This window comes from Cynara cardunculus (assembly GCF_001531365.2).
Source record: "Cynara cardunculus var. scolymus isolate 2C chromosome LG 7, CcrdV1, whole genome shotgun sequence".
NCBI classification, from domain to species: Eukaryota; Viridiplantae; Streptophyta; class Magnoliopsida; order Asterales; family Asteraceae; genus Cynara; species Cynara cardunculus.
In genome coordinates this window covers 8,925,291-8,938,323 of record NC_037534.1, presented here as the reverse complement: position 1 = coordinate 8,938,323, position 13,033 = coordinate 8,925,291, and the positions used below count along the sequence as shown (strand labels likewise).

The 13,033-nt window shown below is 33.3% G+C and overlaps 1 protein-coding gene across 1 annotated transcript; it reads left to right on the top strand.

Annotated features, from left to right (window-relative positions):
- The first annotated feature begins 3,384 nt into the window (after nucleotides 1–3,384).
- On the top strand, nucleotides 3,385–8,218 carry LOC112515144 (type I inositol polyphosphate 5-phosphatase 5). Its single transcript, XM_025121822.1, has 7 exons — nucleotides 3,385–3,452; nucleotides 5,240–5,344; nucleotides 6,398–6,866; nucleotides 7,199–7,392; nucleotides 7,506–7,614; nucleotides 7,757–7,905; nucleotides 7,996–8,218. The coding sequence occupies exons 1-7, from the start codon at nucleotides 3,385–3,387 to the stop codon at nucleotides 8,216–8,218; spliced, it is 1,317 nt and encodes a 438-aa protein (XP_024977590.1).
- Nucleotides 8,219–13,033: the final 4,815 nt, after the last annotated feature.

The following is a 13,033-nucleotide window of genomic DNA, read 5'->3' as shown; positions in this document are numbered from 1 at the left end:
GTATTATAACATCGACATAGACAAATAATAAAATAGAACATTAAAATCGAGATGTGTCTTGCTGCATTGTACGAGTACCCTTTTAGTGTATAAAAAATAGTTTTAATAATTTTTATCAAATGCTTTATAATATAATATAAATTACATATTTTTGATTATTAATTTACGTGAAAAATGGCCGTAAAAAATAAAATTAAAAAAATATAAAAAGCGCATAACGTCATCATGGACATTTTGCACCTCCATTGGAAAACTGATTCGAAACTCTCCGAAAACATACGATGTGGCCCACGTACCTTCGATAACTGCACCTGTTTCTTCTTCTCCCAACCACAAAAACCAAATTGGCAACACACAGCCCGCCGAAATGATCATAAACTCGTCGTCGGCATGATCAACGCCACCGCCACCGCCACCACTATCGAAATCGCCGGCAGCCGTGGCACCACCCCTGCAAACTCTGTCAACGACCAAAAGGAAAATACGGTACGTTATCTTTGCATGGCAACATTAAAATTTTCATTCATTTATTTATTTATTAATAATTAAAACTCAATAATTCTGAAATTGTTTGGATCAAAGAGAGATGGCGGAGGAGACAATGAATCGGAAATGTTAGATTCAGATGGGGCTTTTCAAGGTAATTGCTTCATTTCTATTTTTTGATTTCTTTTCCCCCTTAATTTTCCATAAAATTATGCTTACATACATACATACATACATACATACATACATACATGTATATATGTATATATATGTATAATTTATTTTAATTTTGTTTTATGGAAGATAGATTCAGAGCAGAAAATCGATTCTGGAAAGAATGCATCTATGGATTCATCGTCTGTAAAGACGACGACGATACATCGTTCAGGTATGTCTGAATTCCGAATTTACCATTTTACCCTTCTGTTCTTTAATTAATTTTTTCATTAAATATATTTTTACGACGAAATAAACAGTTTTTAATAAATGTTCTGTAAATGGTTAAAAAAGATGAAATTTTTGATGAAACGGTTTCTAACATTTAAATTATCGTAAAATAATCCTAACCATTTAGGGTTGTTCAAGGTTGCTTATAAAAGTAACTTATTGACTTATTTCGTTGTGACACTCGTAATAAGCACTTTTGAGTATTTGGATAAACAACTTATAATGGTGCTAAATCGGTAATAAGGAGTTTTTGAAGAAGTTAAACTCTTCTGACTTGTAATAAATTGATAAGTGCTTGTATAGAAAAACATAAGTTGTTTCAAATAAACAATCTTAAATACCTCCTTAATTAAACGATGATATTACGATATTGTAAAAGGTTGGTCCATCAACGATAATAAGAACATGACCATAATATATAATGGAAATGCGCGTTTTACAAGCTCTATACATCTGACTGGATTTTGTAAACTTAACTAGTGGTTATTTCAATCAAGTACTGTTTATTGATGTATATTACTCAAACTTCAAGATTACGAGTACAATGTGCATGAGTACATCTTATTAAAAGTTCCATGTTTGAATTCGTATAACTAATTGCTGATAAACATAATCAAATACATGACAAACATCATTTTAAATATAAAAAATCGAAAATATAATTAAGATAATCATTAAGTTCTAACAGAATACTTAATTATTATCTTAAATAAATTATTTTATTAAACCTAAAATAATTAGTTCGTTTTTAAAGTTCAATTAAATCATAATAAAAAAATAAATTAAAGAAATTACGCAAAAAAGAACTTTTAAATAATTAATTTGATACTAATATCACATATTTTTATCAAAATTTTATAATATCTTCAAATTTATATTTCATTTAAAAATAAAAATATTTTCTTTTTTTTACAACCACATAAAATCGCATTATAACATTGATAGACCCAAAATATAAAATAAAATATTAAAATCAAAATGTATCTCGTTGCATTATACGAACAACCTTCTAATTATATTATACGGCTCTAATTTAAACCACGCAATTGTTGCTTCTCTTTTTGTCTTTCTTTGTTTAGGGTAGTTTACCTAATGTTGACTTTAATTAGTCAACCATGGCTTTCCAAATTAATACATGGATATAAATTACACAAATTTCTGGTTTCCACGTGTAAATCCAGAAAAACACCAAAAACCATAAAAAAAATATATTAAATATAAATAAAATAATGAACGTTATTATTATTTTTTTGAATAATTTAATTCTTTTTTATATTTCATCAATTTTTGATCAAATAAATAAGGGGGATGGTTTTTATTTTAAGAAAATGCGATTGAAACCACTGCTTTAGGGGTCGTTTACCAAACCCTTACCCGATAAACGTTTGTCGGTTAAATTTGACACTATCACTTACTTACTGGGTTAGATTTTAGTTCACCAAAACGGTATCGTATGCAATAATTTACCCGGTAAGCTCTTACCATGGTAAGAGTCATCACTCTTACTTACCGGGTAAGACTTTTGGTCCTTGTTTCGCTCTTACCTGCTAAGATTTTTGGTCCTTACCATATTCATCCGTTAAGGTAATGTGACTTGATGTTCACTTACCTGAGTAAATGTTTGGTAAACGGCCCCTTAATTACATCCTCTACATGATCTCAAGCTAACGATTTTTGGTATTTGCTTCCGTTTTTTAGATTTTCACTTTTTTTCTGAATATTTTCTAAACAAAAACACGACCTTTGTTATGAAAATTGAGAACAATGTATCACATGTGAATAATTATAGTATATATGTGTTTTTGCGTTTTCGCAAATCGATGGTGTTCGCTTTTGAACCAATCATACACATACACACACAACTTGTGTGTGTGTGTGTATATATATATATATATATATTAGATAGACTTGGGATCATGTGAGACAAAATTGTTTTCGTGAGACATGTGAGACAATATTTTTACACTTGAAATTTCACAGCAAAACACTATGAAAGTAACCTTCACAAGAAATAAGCATGCATTAATGCTGTCAAACAACGTTGTATTTTCATTTGTATTGTTTCACAATCTGTAACGATATATTAAAAAAGATCCTCATGATTCTTAACATTTTCATGGTTCTCATAATAATAATAAATATGTGTGCGTGTGTGTACGAATGAAACAAGAAATTTGGTGATCGGATATCCGATATGCATCTATTTAGCACCATATTTTTTGTTCTAACCATTTCACATACATCCTTCAAACATTTTGATTCATGTTTTCGGTTTCGTTTTACTTAATTGACAACATCCAAAATACGTTTGTGAAAACTTTGTCAACACCCTGTGTTTATTATTGAAAATGTGACCAGTTTCACTATTTCAACATTGAAAACTTGAATGAAAAACTATAAGTATAACATCGTGTTTGGGTTTCAGCAACGACACAAAGTCGTACCTTTGAGATGGAAGGCCAGAACATCTCGAGTCTTGATCAAGATTCGACTCCGAGGAGCGTGGTTAAAGATTTTAGGTATGAAACTCTTGTATCAGAAATTTACTCACTTTCAAATGTTTGTGATGCTAAATGGTACTCCTTTTACAGTTCTACATCAATTAGACCCAAACGATTAAAAGTGCACATATATATATATATATATATATATATATGTATATGTGTGTGTGTATATACATAGGAGGATCTTTTGTTAATCAAACAAATAGTGTTAACTTTGCAAATTCTTTTGGACCAATGAGAAACCATATCTATGGTCCTCGTTAATTTGGACATGAAAACATGAGTTCATTGTTTCTTTATTGACACATTCACATATGGACTATGTTTACCCACATTACTAAAAAAACGAGACTTTCACCGATGGCAGTTTCTGTAGGAAGCCCGTCACTAATTTTTGACGGAAATCTTCGTGGGAAATATCCGTCAGTGAAAGTCCAGTTTCTAAGTAGTGCCATGGTGTACATTCACTATGTCACTTATGAACAAGTTCACTTATGAACCCGAACTAAATTAATGATCTTTCCTAAAATTACCCTTATTCACTCTTGTTCAGTAATGTTTAACAAGCATCTGTTTTTTATTTATTACAATCATGCCCTCAGATCAATTTAAACCGTAGAGTATATAAATTAAAGGCTCGATTTTTCACATAGTTAACATCAATTGTTTGGTTAACAATTGAAGGAGCCCATATATATATATATAWATAKAGAGAGAGAGAGAGAGAGAGAGAGAGAGAGAGAGAGAGAGAGAGAAAGAAATAGAGAAATGAAGGGTCAAACAAGAACACTAACTATTTAAAAAAACAAGAAAAATGTCTTTAATGTTAATGTAAAATCACATGTGATTTTACATTAACATTAAAAAAAAGGAAGCGGATGATTTTTAAACCTGTATGATTTCGTACGTGAATATATACGTGTGTGTGTGTGTGAATCATATATGATTTTGTACATTAACGATATTTTTCTTATTTTCTTTAATAATTAGTATTCTCGTTTTAACCTTCCATATATATATATATATATATATATATATATATATATATGAGGTATATTTCAAATGCAACCATGTCCATTTGTACAACCAATGCAACTCAATAAATTGAGATATTTATAGAAATGATGAGAGTTTATTTCTTATGATTTGAATATTTATGGAAGATGAATAAGGTCCATTAATTATGATCAATACTTGATGTTAGGAAACAAACAAAACTTCTATGAAATTACATATTCATTAAATTAAATGGACGGTTAAGATTGGGTTGTATTGGTTGTACAAATGCAAAGGGTTGTATAATAACTCACCTCTATATATATATATATACTTGAGATCATGTGAGACCAAAAGTTTTTCATGAGACCCGTAACACCAATTCTCAACACTTGGATTAGATCTACAATTTGAACATTCATAATCATAAAATTGCTACGAGACTTCTCAATAATCACAAAATTGCCACTGTGCAACTTTAGATCATTAGTTTATAAAGTTGATCAATGAACATAAATTGGTCTCAAGTGAACCCAACCCTATATATATATATATATATATATATATATATATATATAAATTCTCTCATCCCTCTTTTAGAAGTGCTTTAGTCCCCAATCAGCTACACATGGATGATAAAAACCCTCCATATATGTAGTAATGTCCCGTTTCTATAAGGACTCTTTTTAGATATTTAGAGATTCAAAAGGATTTCACATGTTTTAACGTGTTGATGACTGCTAAAACTTAACCATCGCTAAACTAGTTGTTGATCGAGTAATTAAACCGTTGATTTCGATCCGTAGGGTGTTCGTAGCAACGTGGAATGTTGGAGGCAAAAGCCCAGATTACGCACTGGATCTCGAAGATTTCTTGCATGTCGATGGACCTGCAGACATATATGTGTTAGGGTATGATTCTTCTTTTTTCATATCCCACCATTAATAACATTTTCAAATGAGCTGAATCGACCCTCGACGGGTTATGGTGTTCCAAAATTCGATATATTTGTTCGTATTTATGAATGTCATTACAATAAAATCGAGTTCATAGGACGACAAATATGTCTAAATGATTGTTTACCAAATGCTTACGGGTAAAAGTAACCACTCTTACTAATGGCGTTACTGGGTAAGAATATTATTGGCCATAAAAATGGGCATAGTAGACAACAATCTTACTTGGTCAGTGCTAACCGGGTAAGAGTCACTTTCATGACTTACCGGGTAAAATTCTTAGTCCTTACTCACTCGGTTTGCATTTGACCAACCCAGTAATTGCTTCCTAAACGGCCCTGAAGCGTCCTAATAAAGTGTCTTATAAAAACAAATGTCATATAAAAGATGTGTTCATAAGAAATTTTTCAAAAGTGTCATGTCATTGCAACGAAATTCAGTTCATAGGACCTAAATATCTTGGCATCTTTTACAATACTAAGTTTATAGGATCAAACAATAAAACACCCCATCTAAAAATGTTACAATAAGTTTATATAACGGTTTTTTTTGACATTTTAACAAGTTTCTTTAACATTTCTAAAATAAAGTGTCATATTCGCAATTTAATATGATAAAATTTCAAATAATACCTTATAAAATAACCAATAGAGCCAAAAGAGTTGTGATATAGTGGTTGAGGTTATGGTGTATGCGGTGGAATATCCCATCTTCCCAGGGTTCAATTCCAAACATACACAACAATTGTAACTATTGAATTTATCATGGCTAATACGACACTTGATTTTAAAAGGGCTTAACTTCTTCAAAAACTCCTAATTACCACCGATATAAGTTGTTTATCTAAACAATCAAAAGTGCTTATTACCATTGCCATACCGGAATAAGTTAATAAGTTGTTTTTATAAGCAATCCCAAACACCCCCTTAATATAGGATTCATAGTTGTGTGATTTATAAAGACGTTTATTATAACACTTGTACATGTTTGGTGTACTATAAATCGTAGGTTTCAAGAAATTGTACCCTTAAGTGCTGGTAATGTGTTGGTGCTCGAAGACAATGAACCAGCAGCAAGATGGATCGCACTGATCAGCCATGCACTCAACAAAGCAACACGTCCGAACCCAGGCTCGAACCATACGACCCACGACCTAAAACCCAAGTTATTTCATAAACCATCGATGAAAAACCTAAGTAGAAATATAAAGGCAGATGGTGGCCTTCTCAAAGCCTGCAATTGCGAAACGATCACCTCATCATCGGCATCGAACAAAATGCGATCCGGATCGGTTTCATTTCGATCAACAATTGACGATTTGTTATCGGTGACTCCAATGCCTTACTGTCTTGTAGCCAGCAAACAGATGGTTGGACTCTTTCTTTCGGTTTGGGCTCGAAAAGAGTTGGTTCAACATATCGGACATCTCGGGATCTCTTGTGTCGGAAGAGGAATCATGGGGTATCTCGGAAACAAGGTACGTTGGTAATGAACTTGATAACACGGATTGTGCTAAGACGGATCATAATGTTCAAACAGGTTTTCTTCTGTTCAAACAATACACGACGAAGATTCAATGTTCATATAATGTTGTTTCATATCTGAAACGTTCATATGGTTGTTTTGCATGTGGAAAAAAACACTAAAATACACAAAAACAAACATATGAATCATAACTTTAAATCAAACTCATCGAATGGTTTAGATCGGCTTTTATGGGTTTTTAACATTTATTATGTTCGTATTTGATTATTGGTCTACTCGTCTATATACACCGTATGAAAACGTGGTTTTTGGTGTAATTTGCAGGGGTGTATATCGATAAGCTTTACATTACATCGTACGAGCTTTTGCTTTGTGTGCAGTCACTTGGCATCCGGCGAGAAGGAAGGCGATGAAGTTAGGAGAAACTCGGATGTCGCAGAAATCTTGAAGAACAGCCATTTCCCACGAAACTGCAAGAATCCCGGTCGCTATTCGCCTGAAAGAATCATCGATCATGAGTATGTTGTTCAATTCCCTTTTCAACATTTGACTGAAACTGACGTATTGGCTGATAAGTTAGCTGTTAGCTCATAAACCAGCCAAATAAACATAAACCCGAATATGCATGCAGTAGAATATTGTGGCTTGGAGACTTGAATTATAGAATGGCTTTAAGCTACGAGGAAACGAGAACGCTGCTAGAGAATAACGACTGGGACGCTCTTTTGGAGAAGGATCAGGTTTGTCGTTCTTTTTTACCTTCAAGTTGACCCGAACATCCACTGTTTCAAAAATACTGTAATAATTATCAGTAAACCGAGTTCGACTTTTGAAACTTTTGTCGTTCACTAATTTTTTCCGTTATTTATTCAATTTATACAGTTGAACATGGAGAGAGAAGCAGGAAGAGTTTTCAGTGGTTGGAGCGAAGGAAAGATAGGTTTCGCTCCAACCTACAAATATTCACATAATTCGGATTCTTATGCCGGAGAGACCGTCAAGTCCAAGAAAAAACGACGAACTCCAGCATGGTTTGTCCGTCTCGATCTCTCTTGTATATCATCGTTTTCTAACTAGACTTGTTTTTATAAGACGTTTTTTATATTTCTGGATCGATTCAGGTGTGATCGGATATTGTGGCGTGGAAATGGGATTGAACAATTATTGTATATACGAGGAGAATCGAGATTCTCGGATCATAGACCGGTTTGTGCGGTGTTCGCTATCGAAACCGAGATGAAGAATAAGTGTATGAGGCTTCGAAAGGGCTTCTCGTATGCTACTGGCTCGATATTAGAGTGTGAAGATTGCATGCCTAAACGGCATAGTTTTGGGTTTATTTAACAACGATTTCGTGTTTATATCTTTAAAAAGACGTACAAACTGCACAAAACATAACGTCTGACAAATGTTTCTATTTTTAGAAAACCAAATATGAATTTACAAAATTTTGTAAATAAATATAAATAGACTGTAATTCAATTTTGTTGTTGTTCATAGTTTATTAAAAAAAAACATGTATTGAGTATTTGATTTTAGTAAAGTTGAGCTTTTAAACTATGTAAAATACAATGTATATTATTATGTTAAAATACAATGCATATTTATATAGCTCAACTTACGAACAAAGACACTCTTTACATCTATTTGATAGACCTTAGAGTCTTTATGAACATCACAGGCTAAGAATAGTCGAATTGCTTTGAGTCTAGCCATTGGAACAAATGTTTCATCATAGTCTATGCCTTCTTCTTGTCTGTATAACTGAGAAACGAGTCTAGCCTTATTTAAGGTTATAGTGCCATATTTATCCAAATTGTTTTGATATATCCATGTGGTACCTATAACAATTTTGATGGATGGACGAGGGATAAGGTACCAGACCTTGTTTTTTTCAAACTCGGAGAGTTATTCTTACATAACATTGACCTAGCTTGGGTCACTGATGGCTTCATTGGAAGCAACATGATCATATATGATGCACAATTTTTTTTGGCTCACCGTTGCATTCTTTCAACTTGGATAAAAACCATGTCCAAGACTCCCACTCTTGCCTACCCCGTAAGCAATAGGCAAACTTTGATTGCTTCCGTCTATGCTAACCGCCAAAAACATGGTACCTAAGTAAGAAACTTTTAAATGAGCACTGTCTATTATAATCAGGGGTCCTAAGTGATTCACAAACAATCGAATCTGTAAAAAAATGAAAAAGAACAAACAAAATGAGTATATATAAAAATAGTGTGTATATATATATATATATACAGATAACTTCAATGAAAATGTTCTTACCGCACAACCAATGGCAACAAATAAACGCTCAAACCATGCTAGTTCATTTGTCTTGATCTTTGTCAGGGTCCCTGGATTAGCCTTTTCCAAATTGTAGCAGTATACCAGGAGTAAGAAAAATGATTCCGCCGGGTCACTTCTTAGGAGGAGAATGGCATAACATTTTGCACGCCAAGCTTGCATATAGCTAACTGAGATTTTGTAGTTGTTCTTCATATCAACGATGATGTCATGGTCCTTGTACACTCTACTTGTGTCATTCATTGCATCTTTTAGTATATGACCTAACACCTTCTTGTTTGCTTGACGATGATTAGGATACATTTGCGTTTGTGAACATGTGTGCAAGTCTTTAAACATAAGAACATGATACAACACCATACTGTTAATTACAGTTGCTCTTATTCGGCATTCACACTTTTCTAATATACATACTGCTTTGAACCTAAATCGTGTGGAGCGGGTGGTTTTCATCTAGTAACCCTCTTCAAGACATTTCAGTCTTAGGGCTAGTTTCAAGTTTTCTTTACTCTTGAAAATTTGCCCAACTTTAACTCGTTTAGAACGTTGATATTTGGGGGCCGCTTATTTAGGCTTCACTATAGGGACTGGCGTTGGTAATGGGGGAGGCACGCCCCAAAATAAATTACAACCCACCGGAACACTAATATTACCCCCACCAAGACCTTCTTTATCTCCCTCCTTCGCCCTTTCTTTTATCTTCCGTATTAGATTCGCTATCACTACTATCTGATTGTAGCCCTAGGTATTCATCTATATTGGGATGATACAAACAATCCCCCGAGACAGCCCCATAATAAGGATCAAGATCAACCTTATATTTCTAAGATGTATTTTCAGTGTCATCTAAATTGGCGTCATATTCTATGGCAGAAATTTCAGAAATACGAACATAATCAGATCGTAGATCTTGGTATTGGTATGTCGGACGATTTTCGTATGACTTATATGGAGTGTTGTACGACTGATTTGGAGTTTCAAATGTCCCCTGGATATGAAACAGGTGATACTGAGGTTGATATAGGGATGGCAACGGGGCGGGGATGGGGCAGGGTTTGCAATCCCCCGCCCCAGCCCCGGTTTATACACACAGTCCCCGGCCCCGGCCCCGGCCCCGGTCAACTTTCGGTCAACCCCGGTCAACCTCCGGTCAACCTTCGGTCAACACCCGGTCAAATAAAAATTAATAAGTTTTTTCTAAGCATGTTCAACATAACAACATAATTACATCATATCTAGTCTTGCCTAATAAAAATAATAAAATTGTAAAATTAACAATAATCCAAAGAAACGTAAAATTTAAAACAAGTGTTAATATAATTACATCATATCTAGTCAAGAAGAGTAGAAGAGGATTGAAATTTGGACATATCAATTACAAAGCCCAAGTCCATAAGTCCAACAGGCCGCACATATCAATTATAAGCCAAAATAATCAAAATGTTAATATTTATATATATACCGGGTGCGGGGCGGGTCGGGGGATACAATACCCGGCCCCGGCCCCGGTTTGCCTCTACCGGGGATCCCCGGCCCCGGCCCCGGTTTGCCTCTACCGGGGATCCCCGGCCCCGGCCCCGGCCCCGGTACCCGTTTTAGCGGGGAATCCTCGTCCCCGTTCGGGTCGGGTGAACCGGGTTCCCCACCGGGTCGGGTTACAATTTGATAATCTAAACATTCATAAACGCCACGAGACTTCTCAATAATCACAAAATTGCCACCGTGCAATTTAGACCATTAGATCATTAACTTATAAAGTTGATCAATGAACATAAATTGGTCTTAAGGGTCTCACGAAAAACCCTTGGTCTCACGTGAACTCAACCCTATATATATATATACATAGTGTTTTTTTGAACTGTTGTTTTTATGCTGGTAGTATGAAATTTGAAATGTTTATTTAGTGGGGTTGAGAACGAAAAAAACAAATTTAAATAGTGTTTTGTATTGGGAAGGGGGAAATAAATAGTGTTGTATTGTGAAAGAAGAAAATAAATAGGGTTGTATTGACAATGAGAAAAAAATAGGGTTATGTATTGAAATTTTTTTAAAAAAATTTAAAAAAAAATTAAATTTCTAAAATAAAATAAATTTCTAAAAAATTAAATTTTGAAAGAAAAAAAAAACAAATTTCAAAAGAAAAGTTAAATTTCTAAAAAAAAGTTAAATGTCTAACAAAATTAAATTTCTAAAGAAAAAATATTTTTAAAAAAATAAATAAATTTTGACTAAAGTTGTATTAGGAAGGAGGAAATTGAATAGTGTTATATTAAGAAGAAGAATATTGAATAGTGTTGTATTGGGAAAGAGGAAATTGAATATTAAATTTCTTTAAAAAAATTAAATTTCTAACAAAAAACTATTTTTTTTAAAAAAATAAATTTTTAATCAGCCGGGTGGGGCCCTTACACATCATGCATCGGCCGATGTGTAAGGGTGGGACCCATCGCCTAATTTAAAAAAAACATAATTTTTGTAAATTGCACATTAGTCATTGTACGCACCTAATCGTGCTAACAGGGAAATAGATGACTATTTCGTTAAAAACTTTAATCTTAGGGTCAAAATTGTGAATAACCTATTCTAAAGGGTTATTTTCGTCAGTATCCCAATACATCAAAAGGTAAGGTTTGAGAAACTGAAATATAATGTTTTTATAAATTTAATATATTTTAGATTTATGGATATAATCGTTATTTTTTGTAGTAATTTTGATAAGTTAATGTTTAATGTGTCTATTTGACCTCAGGTAGGTTTGGGTCGAATCGAGATCAAAATTTGGTAAGACTAGATTATAAACAATCTTGATGATGACAAAGACTGATAGAGTAATAAAAGAAGGTACTCTTTCATATTTGAAGAACTAAAATAGTCTTACATATGACGTCGATTTTGCCTAAAAAACTATCATCTCGAAACCCTGTCAAAATGTGTGAGTTGTAGCATTTGACAAAGATGACATTTTATAGCCACTATTGCATTAAATGATGTTATCCAACTTTAATGCATATCTTCATCTGATTTGTCGATCAATGCATGCATGTACTCTTCGTTTCAGTCTTTTGATATTGATGTAGACGTTTGCTAACACAGCTCGATATTCTGTATGTAGAGGGAACACACTAAAGAAAATATATTACTAATAAAATAATACTTTTGAACTTGCTTAGTCTGATATATTGAGCATGTTCTCATATCAAAACAAGAGTTGGTAAAGTTGGTGAACCAAACTTGTGAGTTATGTTTGTACTCAAAAATAGACTCGCCAAAAGTTGTATTGATCATACTACTTTTCTATTGGTCTTCAATCGGCTAGATGACAATGCAATCCGCTTTAATAACTATCTTAGCTTAACTTTAACTAGTTTTCAATTTTGTTCAAGGTTTTTTACATTGGACCAATAAAGATAACATTAAGGGGCTGCTTGTTTTTTTAATTTTTCACTCGATTCAGACATAAGAACTTTCAGATCGTTTGTTTTTTTTTTCAAATTAAGAGCTGAATTCGTTTATTTTCCTATGAATTTTTAAGTGGTAACCCTAGCACTTAAAACCTCTTATTTCTATCGCCTCCTTACATTGCTTGTCTCAGTTTACAAAAACAAACAGTCTTACTGATTCAGTTTTCAGACGTAAAAACAAATAGTCTGACTGATTCAGATTTCAGACTTCAGCATCACCTCTTAAAATTCAGAAGTGAATTCAGACTTCAGACTTCAGCACCTCTTAAAAAACAAACGCCACCTAAGACTTTTACTAAGGGAAAAATTCTATTTCCAAATTTTCTTTTCGTAACATAAGTTATATTTCAAATTCCAACAAGACTTATGATTTATGAAGTATTAA

Bases quoted from the DNA above. Each gene is read 5' to 3' on its own strand.
- LOC112515144 (XM_025121822.1), top strand. From the start codon at position 3,385: ATGGAAGGCCAGAACATCTCGAGTCTTGATCAAGATTCGACTCCGAGG. The intron at 5,345-6,397 runs GTATGATTCTTC...TATAAATCGTAG, and splicing joins GCAGACATATATGTGTTAGG to GTTTCAAGAAATTGTACCCT. The intron at 6,867-7,198 runs GTACGTTGGTAA...TGTAATTTGCAG, and splicing joins TGGGGTATCTCGGAAACAAG to GGGTGTATATCGATAAGCTT.